Genomic DNA, 13,794 nt, shown 5'->3' with positions numbered 1-13,794 from the left:
GAAAATATGAAATTTTCAGCTCAGAAACTTCTGCAATTGTTTTCATTCTGTCTGCTTTTTAATGCCAGCTTGGAAATTGAGGGAACACTTTATGTACTCTCAAGGGATGCATTGTAGCTGCTGCAGAATTCAAATGTGCCAAAAGCTTCTATTCTCTTTATGGTTTTCTCCCACATTTTTGTGAAGATTCTCAATCCAGTGAGTTAATGAAAGAAACCAAAACTCTTATTGTTTGATTACTTTTGATGTTAAACTGGGAATAAATATCATTAAGTTGGTGAAAATGTGAGAAACATCCAGTGGAGAGTAAGTGGTTTCCATCAAATCCAATAATGTTATTGCTCAGGAAATTTCTTGCTTTACCACTTTTCCCCATATGCTTTCTCCTTGATATAATCCAACATTGGACCATAAAACCAGACGAATGAAAAGAAAATGAAAAGCTATTGTAATATTATTTTGAATATGAAATGGAGATTTTCTACAACTTTTCAAATTATTTCTTCGATCTAGTACATGTAAACTTCTAAAACTTTGTGCCATAAATGTAACTAAAAAGGAAACTTCTTTTAAATCAGACACCCTTTTCTAGATCAAACTGCTTCTCTGTGTGTACATGTAGGACATGAGTGACATGCCAGAAAAATATTTAAAGCAAAATGAAAATGAATAGATGCTTTCTTTTGGGGGTTAGAGGACTTCCTATGTAGATTGTGGTCACAAAGATCGACACTTGTACTTGACTGTGTGGTTGCAAATATTGTTAACTGTCTAGTGCCCTCTTGCATCAATTCTTGAACACATTTTAACATGTGTCACTTTACATAGAGTTTCCGTAATGTTATATAACCAAAATCTTTTGAGAAGTTTAGACTGTATCAGGGCAATTTCCCCCTGAGGGCAATTACCCCCTGCTAAATACTGGTTAGTGATAAGGTTAGAGTAGCGATTAGTTTCAGGGTTAGGTGTAGGGTTAGAGTTTGGGTTAGGGTTAGGTTTAGGTTCAGGATTTAGGATAAGGGTTAGGGTCAGGGGAATGGTTTGGGGTAATTGCCCAGGGGGGTAATTGCCCTAAGCCCGTTTAGACAATATGTTCTATTTATGTGTGGTAATAGGTGCAAATCACTTATAATTGATAGATGCTTTTTCAATGATGTTTTGATACTGAGAAAATTTGAAATTAAGGGAAGAGTTAGCCAGATTCCTTTAATCTATTTCTTTCTGTGAGTGTGTTTGTCTGTGTGTGTCTGTGTTTTGGTTTTATGTTTTTCTATCAGGAGGAAAATAGTGGCAGGATAGATGTTGTAGACAAACAGAGGTTTTAGGAATCTTTAATTTGTTGTCTCCTGCTTTTCTGTAACAAAGACTTCTGTTGTGCCAGAAGAAAATAAAAATCAGGGTATGAACATGAAAGTGAAGTCTGAAGCTTTGTTCGTGTGTATTGTTGCTCCCACCTATGAATTGTGGTGCTAAGGATCATGGGATTGGGAGAGGGTTGGGGAGTTTGGATAGGAGAAGAAACTGGGAAATATTTGTCTTTATTACTGCAGTGGAACCTAATTGTAACAAGATCAGATATGGAGAATTACCTGATAAAATGAGCTAATTTTACAGGTCTCATTCCCTTTATATTCATTTGTTTTTATCCCTGATATAAGGAGATACCCCATATAACAAGGACATTTCAATGGTCCCTAGCAGCTTGTTGAACAAGATTTCCCTATAGTTGGCGTGGTTACTCTAGTTGACATTGTAACTAGAGTTCATGGTAATGTGTGTAACTTCTGTGTGTATTGTTTGTAGATTAATGACTTAATTCTGAAGAAGGTGAATATCAGCAAAACATAGGCCCTTCATTGTAATGGGAAACTCAAACCTTCAGATATTATTATTTCATTACTTTATAAAGTGTCATGTTATGTTCAAAATCATTAGAAATATATATGAATATTGTGATAGTCTGTTCGTCAAGCCAAGACATATTGATTCCATGGTAACCCTTTCTGTGACTGAACAATAGGAATGTGTATCTTTAACTTTATAGCACACCAAATGTAGGTTTCAATGACATTTATGTACAAGTAAATGCTATTGGACTTTGCTTTTATTTCTTCAAGTGTGTCGGATGTTTACCATTTACAGAAGAGAGTTTCTGTTTGTTTATGATCATATAGGATGAATGCACAAGATTTCCCCTGGTTAGCATTGTTATTCATGGTTTTTTTTTTATATATAGTCATCTCATTCAGCTGCAGTAATTCTTGTGTCTTAATTCTTTACAAGAAGGAAATTAATTCTAAAAGACTGGATGGCGTGGGGATAAAGTGGAGTAAGAAGGCTGGCCCAGCTCAGGTATATTTGAGAATCCCTGTACCAAATTGTGTACAGCGTACAGCTTTATCACTGATGTCTGTATCATTAGTAGACACACAGCCAAAGAATTTCAATTGGAGTCAACCGCTGTCAATGAGCGTATGCTTCAATGCACACATTCGCTGACCAGTGCTATTCATGGTTTTTTCGAATGTACCTCGGTGGGCAGGGAATGAATCGGGCCACCCATGGATCCCCACGCATCTGGGCCGTGAAGACAGAAATATGTTATCCATTCCATACAGAGGAAGAAGTGGATATGAAAATGTATTCTGGTATGATTGCCACAGGAATAGGCTGAATGATATCTCCAATATGACTCAAATGAATGAAGAATATATGAAATATGAGTGGCTGATTTGTAATCATTCTATATAACATAAAATCCATTACAATCATTGTGGCGTTTTAAAAATACAATGTGATTTAATAGGTCCAGTCACTCAGGAACAGCACAAATCCTAAGTATCTTTTGTTTCAAATTGGTCCATATATCGGGCATAGAAAGATTGAATGGTCACTACCCATCGATACCTTTGGACAAGTATTTGTAAACGATTGTTAACCAGTTAAGGATGAGCAGATTTTTCTACAACATGCACTTCGCATAGATACCTGCCCAACTATGATCGGGACCAGTCTTCACCACGTTAAATGACAATATTCAGAGTACAGGAGAAGTGTTAGTATGTTTGAAGTCAATGATCATTGGATGACATATTCATTTGTATTATATTGTACACAAAGCCCCAAAGCCTTCTCCTCCACTTAACACATCTCAGCATTGACTCACCTATGTACTTTGCATTGATAGATTTTTCTGAATTCATTTAGACAAGTGAGGTTGATTATGATTCATTTAATGTCAGTCTGTCAACATGAAGTAGGATCAATGTTTATTGTTGTAATTTCTACACAATTAATGCACTTATTAAACTGCTGTAAACATCAATATTTTTGCGCAATTACTTTTTCGCGCTGAGGGGCTCAAAAACATATTCGTGGGTTCGTGAATTTGTGTTGCGCAATTGTTAACCCATTCAGAATGTGCAGAGAAAACTGTGAAGATATTTTTGCGCGTTTTAGAATTCATGCTGGCCAGAAGGAGAGTGAAATACGCAACATTTAATGTACCGCGTTTACTGTATATGAAAAGGAGAGGTAATGATAACAGTCAATTGTTCTGCCTGATGTCTACTATTTTTGTTGTACAGCTGGGCTCAGTATTTCCCTATCAAAGCGTTTCTAGTTTCCATGCTCACATATTCATCATAAGTAAAATTCTGATTGTGTACACTGATTTTTACCATAAGGAAAATTGTGCAAATACATAGTTTTGTAATATTCATGGCTACATATATCATCCATTGCTACGCTGATGAATGCTCAGAGTCTGCATTTCAATGAGATTATGCCCTTTTTGTGACTTTAGAGCATGTGCCCAGATTGTGTGTGCAAAGTCTATGTATACTTATACTTGCTGTACGGAATTTAAAATTTAGTGTGTATGGTTCCACAAACTCTAAGGCATCAGTCTATCGGATGTTATTTTGGAACACATTAAATCCCTATCAATGGAAAAGTGAAAAAGAACAAAGTTGATCCATGACACAATCATGTCTTGCCCGTCACTTGAACCCTCTTTAGAGTTGGTTAAAGGGGATGGCTCGTAACTGATCAGTGGGAATGCTGGGGATGATTGCTCCAATCCTTGTAGGAATCATTCAAGAGTACATTATACATCTATTGTTGTGTAATGATTGCCCTGTCACTGTACAAGCATGCTTACCTGGAAACATTAAACTCCACATTACATGAATATGAGACCATTCTGAAGCAAATAATTTTCACACTTATAGATAGATAGATATATAATGTACTCTTAAATGAATCCCACAAGGATTGGAACAATCATCCCCCAGCATTCCCACTGATTCCCACTGATCAGTTACTAGCCATCCCCTTTAAAAGTCCTTAATCTATCGCATTTGGTACTGCTTGTTGGAATGAAATCTACCATTTCTTATGCCATACCCAATGTTCTTAAGATGCAAGTCATGTACATGTGTCAATTAATCTCTTTTATTGAACTTGATATATTTTTTATATTTTGACATTGAAGTATTACCTAGGGTTTATTTTGATCAGTTTGGTTTAGTGCAATTCAATAGTTGAAATGCACTGGTATTCCAGATTCAACGTTCTGAGATTTTGGGGCTAGTTTTCTCTCCAATGACATTATTATGCGAAGCATAAACCTTTTACATGCTTTAACAGAAGTGGAAAGTTGTTTTCTTCTTAAAAAAGCCTTGTGTATTGTTGACGTAGACTTATGTACATGTATACAATGTATTGTGTAATTGTCTAAGTAAAATCGTTTCCATTGTTCAAATGCGACTTGACCAATGAATTTAAGGTAACGTAATTCATGTTAAGTTGTATCTGTTCCTCGTACAAATGATGTGTAAATTTCTTCAATGAAAGTTCTATGTGTGTATATCAGTGTTTTGCCTGGAAATAGCCAAGGGATAAATAATTTGTTGTGGCATTGTTTTGAGTTAAAAACATACAATGCTTTATTCTTCCAAACTTCTTACCAACGCAGATGGGCATACCACCATGTGGTTCATATTCAACGTATGTCTTTGTAGCATGCGCTGGCATAAGGCAAGGATATCCTTGCTTTTATATTATCAAGGTAAAACCTGATGAGTTTTGTGATATTTGTTTTCTTCAGATATTTCACGTACCAATTATTTTGTATATTTAGATATTTAGAGTCATTAAATTTATTGATTGGAAAAACAATGTTCGTCTCTATGGTGTTGTAAAAAGTCGTGCGAATGTGTGTCTACTTTTTTCAGTCCATATGATTTTCCCTCTGCATGACTGTGTATAGAGTTTTTGGTGTTAAACATAAATGAAAAGTGAAAACAAGATGAGAATTTGAATAGTTATGTCTCGATCTCTTTGCTGAAATCATCCCTGTACCGTTGAACTTTCTTTTCTGAATAGAAAAATTTGCTATTATTCATTCAACGTGTATGGATTATAAATTATTAAATATTTGTGTTTTTTATCTCTAAAGATGATACAATTGTACAGAAATTTGATAAAATTTAATAAAACCATGGGTACATTGTAGCTCGATTAATGATGTATGCTAAAAATGTGATTAACATATCATGAATTGATGGCCATTAAGGTGTTCAATGAACCTGGTTTACTTGATTTTTTGTCTAGCGATTAAAAAAAAAAAAGAAATAAGAGAAAATGCTACTTTCTATTTTCAAATGCATAGGTTTTATTATACCTAACATTTTTTTTCATTCTTTTCTGATGCCACAAGCCGTATATGCATCATTATCACACTTGTGATCATTACCATTATCATCGTATGTTTGTTTAATAATCTTCTATTCTCTCCTTCATGTACTAGATTATTTATTTGCTTATATATGAAAATTTTCTCAGGACCTCAGATCAGCGAGTTAATGAATCTGTAAGTCCGATTGGGAAACTACCGTGATAATAGTTGTCGCCAAAATTCACACAGCTTTGTTTCTCTTTCAAAATCTCGTGAAAGGAGGCAACGAACATTGCGACTTTAAGTCGGTTGAGCATCTAAGTGAAAGGGTAAAGCCCACCTGCCCCCCCCCCCAAAAAAAAATAAATAAATAACTAAACTAGACATGAAATGTACTTTGGAAGTGGACAAAGATATTCGGGGACCATTTTTTTAGGTGCTTTTTCGTCCTTTACAAGGTTTTATTGAATTTGTTGCAATGTAGAAGAATAGAAATTTGTCGAGTTTGTTCCGAAAGCAATGTTGGATGCACAGTTATAATGTATACAAATGTACAGATAGATAGATAGATAGATAGATAGATAGATAGATAGATAGATAGATAGATAGATAGATAGATAGATAGATAGATAGATAGATGGATGTATGGATGGATAGATAGATGGATGGATGGATGGATGGATAGATAGATTGATAGATTGATAGATGAATAGATAGATAGATTGATTGATTGATTGATTGATTGATTGATTGACTGATTGATTGATTGATTGATTGATTGATTGATTGATTGATTGATTGATTGATTGATTGATTGATTGATTGATTGAGAGAGAGAGAGAGAGAGAGAGAGAGAGAGCGATAGGAGAAGAAGCTATAGAGCTGCTAATACTGTCGGAGAAATTCACATAGAGCGACCTCATGTGACAAGAGGAGGAAAGGATGGACCCGAATAATGTAGAAGAGACCGAATGTTTGCTAAAGATGGACGACAAATTGACGTGTAATAGAGGTAACCAACGACAGGACGACATGGAGAGCGATGAGGGGAAGACCGTACCACTCTAAGGGGGGGGGGGGGAGGGGGAGGGGGGAGGGGGAGGGGGAGGAGGGGGTGGGGGATCTTTGGAGGAGGTGACAATGAACGCAACTCCCAAATCTGTAAAACTTATCAATCAGTTTAACGAAACGAGTATGTTCATGTTTGAGATGATATCTGCAGAGTATCATTTAATACTTCAGCCACATGAATACATTTGCAAATAATATATATCGACTGTAATATATGTACAATATACACAACATTAAAATTTTAATCTAGTACATTACACATTGTTAGAAAGAGCACTCACTCCTCACCGCTACAATATTTTACAATAATCTTACAAAGTCAAATCCCTTATAAAGAGTCACATTTTTAGTACTTTATAAAATGAAATATAATCAAATCGTAATCTGATAGTAGAATCATATTTCAACTGCTTATGGTTATTTCTACCTTGAGATTTTTGGGTTGTATTGCAGCCAGCCTCCCTGATGTACGTGATACTTTCTTTTGACCTTGTGTAGTAGATCATTTTATTGGGTTAAAAACATTAAAAGTTTGATTTTGTGGAACATGCTTGACATATTGCGGTGTACGGTTGAAATTAGTAGGATTAATTGCTATCTTTATGCCAGAGACTGCAGTACGTTGTTGATGGTAAGCTTGTATAAATTTGTGAAAGTTTGGTCAAATTGATTTCATAATTCATCAACAATATATATTTGTTCTCTCTAATGGATTGCCCAAACTTGCCTGCATTGAAGGGGTCATATTCACATAAGACGGTTTCCACGTCTCTTTCGTATCAAAATGTTCTCCTGCTTTTATATTTGTCGTCTAAGAAGGAAAGAGAAACGTCCACCACCACAACAACTCTATAAAATGATAACATTCACAGACTCGCTAAGGTATTTTGCAACTCACGTTGTCTAAAACCTTTCCTTGAAAAGTATTTTAGCTATCAAAGAGATTCAGCCCATTTCACATAAGAAATCATCAATGATGAATCATCATAGCCAGTTGTATTGCCTCTGTCAACACACGAATACCTTTCATTGTAATTCATAATTATGTATTTCGAGTCAATTTGTCAAACTTATTTTCGTCAGAAAATACAGTGATGTCAAAAAAACAAAAGAAGTTAGAGAAAATTAAGATTCACACTTATGAAATCCCAGAATGCATTTGAGTAATAACAATCATAAAAATCATTTCTCCACTCAGACAGCATAAATATACGTGTATCCCAAATTTATATATGTTTTCACTCCTATACGCGTTGAAAACAGCGACATGCCTGTTTGGTCAAATATCCAGTGAAAGAGAGAGAGAGAGAAAAAAAAAGTGTTTTCCTTTTACCAAAATTTATATGTCATTACCAAAGGAGAAGTTTGAAGAACCAGATAAATCATACGAATTTTCTATTGTTACAGACTCAACAAAACTGCGCTGACACCCTTACACACGAAGAATACTGCAATACATGAATACACCATGAACGTATTAAGGTATCACAACAAGATACACGGATATAAATGATATCTATTTACAAAGCTCATATACATATTACCACTATAAACACAGCTGATGCAGTCACAATATTGTTCGTCATTTTCCCCCACAAAGTTCTAATCCATGTCAAGTTCCGTGTAATACATGAAGATGCTTTCAAGCTCGCTGAAGGCCGATTTTCTTGCAGACAAGTCAAATATCCATTAACGGTAGCAGCTCCCGCAGACGAAAAGTGATTCCTTCACTTACACAATATTTTCTGTCTGCGCGCAGTGATAGAGAGCATTGCGCATGCTCTGTCGCTATCCAGTGATTGGTTGGAAGAAAGAATTGCATGGATATTTATAATGTTCTGTGAAATGATAACGCGATGTGATTGATCCATTTCAGCAGCCCAAGAAGTCGGCGGGAAAGCTGCGAGGGTAGCCCTCCGCCACTTGACGGCTAAGAGAATCCACTTTGAAATATTCCCTGCCTAAAACGAAATATGAATCACCTGTAAGAAGAGAGAGAGAGAGAGAGAGAGGAAAAACAAACAGCAACAGGAGTTAGAATAATTTTTACAATCATCACACAGGTCAACTTCTTCAGGAAAGTGTCTTGACGACATACGCTTGCATATTACAACAGATTGTAAATAAGATATGTACTGGCAAACGTGCACTGGCAAAATTAATGATTTCTTTCCTTTTTTTATGATGCCATTGTCTCTTTGATACCACGTGGTATTATTTGAATATTCATCATCTGCTGAAAATGCATCTATACACACTCTATTCATTGATGGTAATCTTGAACTCTTATAGCATGAGAGTCTTGGGAAGTGTTTGCTCGACAACTTTATTTCCCAAAATGACGAGAATTTATCAGGTCAGATCAATACAGCGTCCACTCCTATTTTCTAAAATGAATGTACGGTTACAATGAAAACCCGTCATCATTATGACTACATTTTTCTGAAGTCATAATGACGGTTTTTGAAAATGTTAGCATTCAATTCAATTAAAAATGATTTTTTTTTTCTATATAAAGTAATGCAAAGTATTATACATAACGCTTACATGAGTACCATAAAATCAAAAGAAACTTTGAATCACCTAAGTTTCAACAAAACATGAATACAATTATTATAATGATATCAACTCTGGTCTGGGTAAATGAACAAGTAAGCAATACAATCTTCATTTATAACTCTACATGGAAAAGAGGAATTCACAAGAAAAGCATAGCTTGTAAAATTTTTGAATTACTCTAGAAGGTGAGGACATGATGATGTTTATGGATGACATTACAGTCAGATTGTCCAAAACTCTCGCCTGTATTGTTATTCCTTCGTTCAGAAAGTCTAATAATACAGAACAAAAGTCTAAAAAAATAACTACCACTGTACACTTTATCGATTGCGATGACGTGGTTAATTATCTACGACTTATCTACAGGAGAGCCTACCTCTGTACGTGAAGGCAGCATCGAGTCTTTTCGGGAGACCTTCCCATAGGTCTCGGGCCTGCAGCGGGCCAGGCATGGTCGTCTCGCTCTGGTCACTGTAGTGCCACACTTTCCCGCGTTTTACCAGGTACGTGGACCCGGGCCATTCTTCGCACGGTAGTGCCACGTCCACGCTGCGCGGCAACCCGAGATCGCGCATCGATATGCGCGAATACGATGCGGTGGCCGACTCTTCGTGGAACTTCGGATGGACATCGTAAACCCACATAGAGCCACCTTTATCATGTAAGAAATGAATCACAGAGGGTAACAATAGAGTGGATTATAATAGACATATAAATCACTGCAATCGGCCTAACACTGTCTTTTAGCGTCAATAATGAGGCAATAAATTTCATCAAAAAAGAGCGCGTGGAAATGAATGTCTGTGATTACGACATCAGAATTCAATCTTTTCTGATACTGATTTCTATCATAATCGATAATCGCAAGCAATTACATCGTGACTACTAGTCCGTTTCTATTCTACCTCACGGCATGTAAGCCTATAATTCTTATAGTCTATCACAGGACAATCCTACAGACATATTCACCGTGTAAACTCAAAACGATGATTCTATGGCATTTCCCATATCATATCAAATCAAAATTCGATAAACTAAGGAAAACTCCAGATTTTCACAACAAACACGTAACGCTAAAAGATTATCAGGGCTTAATTCAATTGTTTGATTCATTTTTCCACCTGAAGATGACTGGATAGCCCATATTCAGCTGCACTAGCTGGTTTTCCATATGGGGGGCGAGGCTGGTCTACTTCACCGGGTTATGCACCCTGCTCTTTGCGATTGATGAATGAAGCGGGGTTCTACGTGCATGAGTTGTGACTCTCTCACACACGGGGACTCCATTTTATGTCATATCCGAGGGACAAAGTGCTTTGCCTCTTACTGGAAGGGACGGTATGACTAACACACAGCATTGCCAATATTAGTCCACACTGGTAATATTGTGGAAAATAGGTGATACACACCTTTAATGAAGACTGCCTTGTTATCCGTGAGTCTCTGATAGACTGCATGAATTCCAGACGGTAAATCTGGCCATCTTTGTGATATCGGAGTGCCAGAGACGGGAGATGCCAGACGGTTTGGCGCGCTAAACTGCCAAAATCGATTGCCCTGTGGAACAAGCACAAAAGAAAACAAGCATAAGAAATAACGAGAAATGATGTGGTGGTTATTGTGGCGATCACACACCTCCGTTTGGAGGAATTCACCATTCATCTTCATGTACACTGGATTCTCTAACATCACAAAAAATACTCTGTTTTTGTTGCTGTTGATTTGTTTTGTTTTGTTCTTAGGGGTGGGTGGCAAGACAGTCGGACGATTCCATCAAAGAGAACAAAAAATGATTTGGAGTCAATCTCTCCCAAAGACACTTCTCATGCGACGCATTTTTATTAGTTGAGTTAATAATGCTTTGTTGATCCTGTGAGCCACCTCTAGGGGTCATTGACCTGCTTTCTGATGTGGGTGTGTAGGATGGAACATGTCATCCCTTGCCTCTTTTAAGCGTGAATATATAAAAAAAAAAAAAAATATTTGTTGAATAGTCAGTTTTCGCTGAAACTTAACCAAATACCTATATATTGTCTGCTGCAGTATCTTCCATCTTTCTGCCAAAGTTTACATGTTATTCAAATTTATAAAGTTCTTCCGTCGTGATGTTTTCATTGCAACTGATTGACAAATTGCCCTACATCGACGTAAATAAGCACTGAATTGATCAGTGCTATCATGGCTACTACTAAAACACTGATCAATTCAGTGCTTATTTACGTCGATGTAGGGCAATTTGTCAATCAGTTGCAGTTTACATGTTCTATTTTTTATTTTTTTCTCTCCCTCTTTTAAGTGTATCTTAAAATGTACATACTATAATATCAAGTGGGAACACAGTATTAGAAAGGACAATGGCCTCTGCTCGCTCCTCCATTGCATTTTCTCTCTTAGAATTTCATTGCTTATTTTTCCTCTTTCTCTCAATGTGTTGTATTTTTCTCTTATTCTTTTAATGTTGTAATCCAATGTAATGTTGTTGTTCTCACCTTTGTTCTTTTCATCTTAATGGAAATTTGAAAATAAATGAAATGAAATGAAATGAACATGCGTATCTTATGTGTATCTATTTGTGTAATGTTATATTATTACTATAGTATTTGAATCACTGCACTTGTTTTCCTTTGTCTTTGTGTTTTTGAAATTTGTATTCAATTTGTAGTTGATTGAATGAGGAAATATATCAAATCAAACATTACATCAGGATTGAACCCTGGTCTTGCGAGGAAGAGAGGTTGGATATTTTAAGTTCGAGAGTCCCGACTTTCTCACACCCGGGACCTCCATTTTACGTTCTTTACAAAAGGGACAGAGTGTTTTGCCTCGCAACACGGAGAATGCATGTCAACACAGAAGTGTTCATTTAGACTCGCTGTGACTCGAACCCGATCCGTAATCCTAATAAATATATTATAATTACGAGGCAGAACGGCTGTCGCGACTAAGCCACCAAGGACAATCAGAGCGATATTTAACAGTTTTGAATTGAATTAAATTATCCATTTCAATTAAGAAGGTGAATAGCCTTTTCAGTAAAAGGCTGATTTTCAAAGGGATCCATCAGTCGAGGTTGTCATGTTGTACATCATTGTGATAGAACCAGTAATGGATAACGCAGCTAAGTTGATGATCAAGGTATGGCTATCTATCCGCATAATCAGACAACTCACCTTAAAAACGTAGATTTGTCCTGCTAATACTGCCACTGCATCCAGTGGTCTCTCCTCGCAAAGGAACAGGGGTTCGCTGTGCTGGATGGGGCTGGGCGTGCGGAGAGGGCGGCTGGGTGAGGATGGCGGGTTGGGGGAACCTGATCAAAATAGATATAGCATCGAGATAACATATTTTAGTCACACATGGTGTCATTAAAGTACTGACGAAGATTCATCAACGGTTAGTCAGGTCTACCTACCCCTCCCCACCCCCCCCTCTCTCTCTCTCTCTCTCTCCCTAGCTATTCATTATTTTACCATCGCCCGCTAATGTCTTGCTGAAGAAGAAATAATAAACTGTCGTTGAAGGCTGCTCCATAAAAGCAGCCAAATTTCGAGTGATCTTGCGTGCATGAATAAGAGAGCCGAGGTATGCCTAACTATTGCAGCATTTCCTTTTTTTGGCAAAAAAAAAGGGGGGGGGAGTTATAGGTCACGTGAATCACGCAACACTGTTGATTAAGACAGTGTTGATAATGAGGTGAAAACTTTTAGCATATCACCTTTAGGGAAAAAAGTATTGGAGGGTAATCAAATAACAGTATGCCATGTTGATATTTCTAATGCGACTGGAATGTATTTTGAGAAGAACCCGGATTTTAACACAAAGAGTGCAGCCAGATCTCATGAACTTACCATACAAGCCTCGTATACCGGAGATATCGGATGGGGAGAGAGCAAAGTCGGCCATGTAGGGTTTGGTGCAGGGTGACATCACAGAGTCATGATTGGACGAGTGACCGAGACCCAGGGCGTGGCCAATTTGATGAGCCATGACCTGGTAGAGATTTATGCCTGTATGAAATAAACGAAAATGATGATACGTCAAAAGCAATGAATTACAATACATTGCAGATAGCAGAACCAAAAGGTATGTCTGAAAACAACAACAAACGCAGGTGGAAGAGGATGAGTACAGTTTGCTACTCACTGACATTTATACCGAGAATGTTGTAAATAAATTTGATAATTTGAGAAACTATCAAAACGAGCAGGCCTATATATGTGGATTATGCGTGGTGCGTTCTCAAGAATAAATAATATAAGAACACGGCTCATCTGTATAAACCTATTTGGTATCAAAACATAGCAGTATGTGTCGGTCACAACTAGGGGCTTCAAAAATAAAAAGAAAAGATGATTCAATGGCTTACGCAATGGCGCATCGCTATGCCAGTCCTTAAATCAACAGAATACTGTTGTTACGCATATTAATAAGCCCGCCCAGTTATGGCTGAAATATAGACATTAACATAAAACCCAGCCCCTAAA

The 13,794-nt window shown here is 36.9% G+C and overlaps 1 protein-coding gene across 1 annotated transcript in view; it reads right to left on the bottom strand.

Annotated features, from left to right (window-relative positions):
- Window positions 1–6,811: 6,811 nt before the first annotated feature.
- Window positions 6,812–13,794, bottom strand: part of LOC140227372 (stromelysin-1-like) — a 36,063-nt gene continuing 29,080 nt past the window's right edge. The window contains exons 4-8 of the mRNA XM_072307784.1: window positions 13,159–13,317; window positions 12,481–12,620; window positions 10,720–10,867; window positions 9,687–9,962; window positions 6,812–8,733 (exon numbers count right to left, since the gene is read on the bottom strand). Coding sequence (XP_072163885.1) covers window positions 8,624–8,733; window positions 9,687–9,962; window positions 10,720–10,867; window positions 12,481–12,620; window positions 13,159–13,317 — 833 coding nt within the window. The 3' untranslated portion in view covers window positions 6,812–8,623. The remainder of the gene's footprint in view (window positions 8,734–9,686; window positions 9,963–10,719; window positions 10,868–12,480; window positions 12,621–13,158; window positions 13,318–13,794) is intronic.

This window comes from Diadema setosum, chromosome 4 (genome assembly GCF_964275005.1).
Source record: "Diadema setosum chromosome 4, eeDiaSeto1, whole genome shotgun sequence".
Lineage (NCBI taxonomy): Eukaryota > Metazoa > Echinodermata > Echinoidea > Diadematoida > Diadematidae > Diadema > Diadema setosum.
This window is presented reverse-complemented; position numbering and strand designations above follow the sequence as displayed.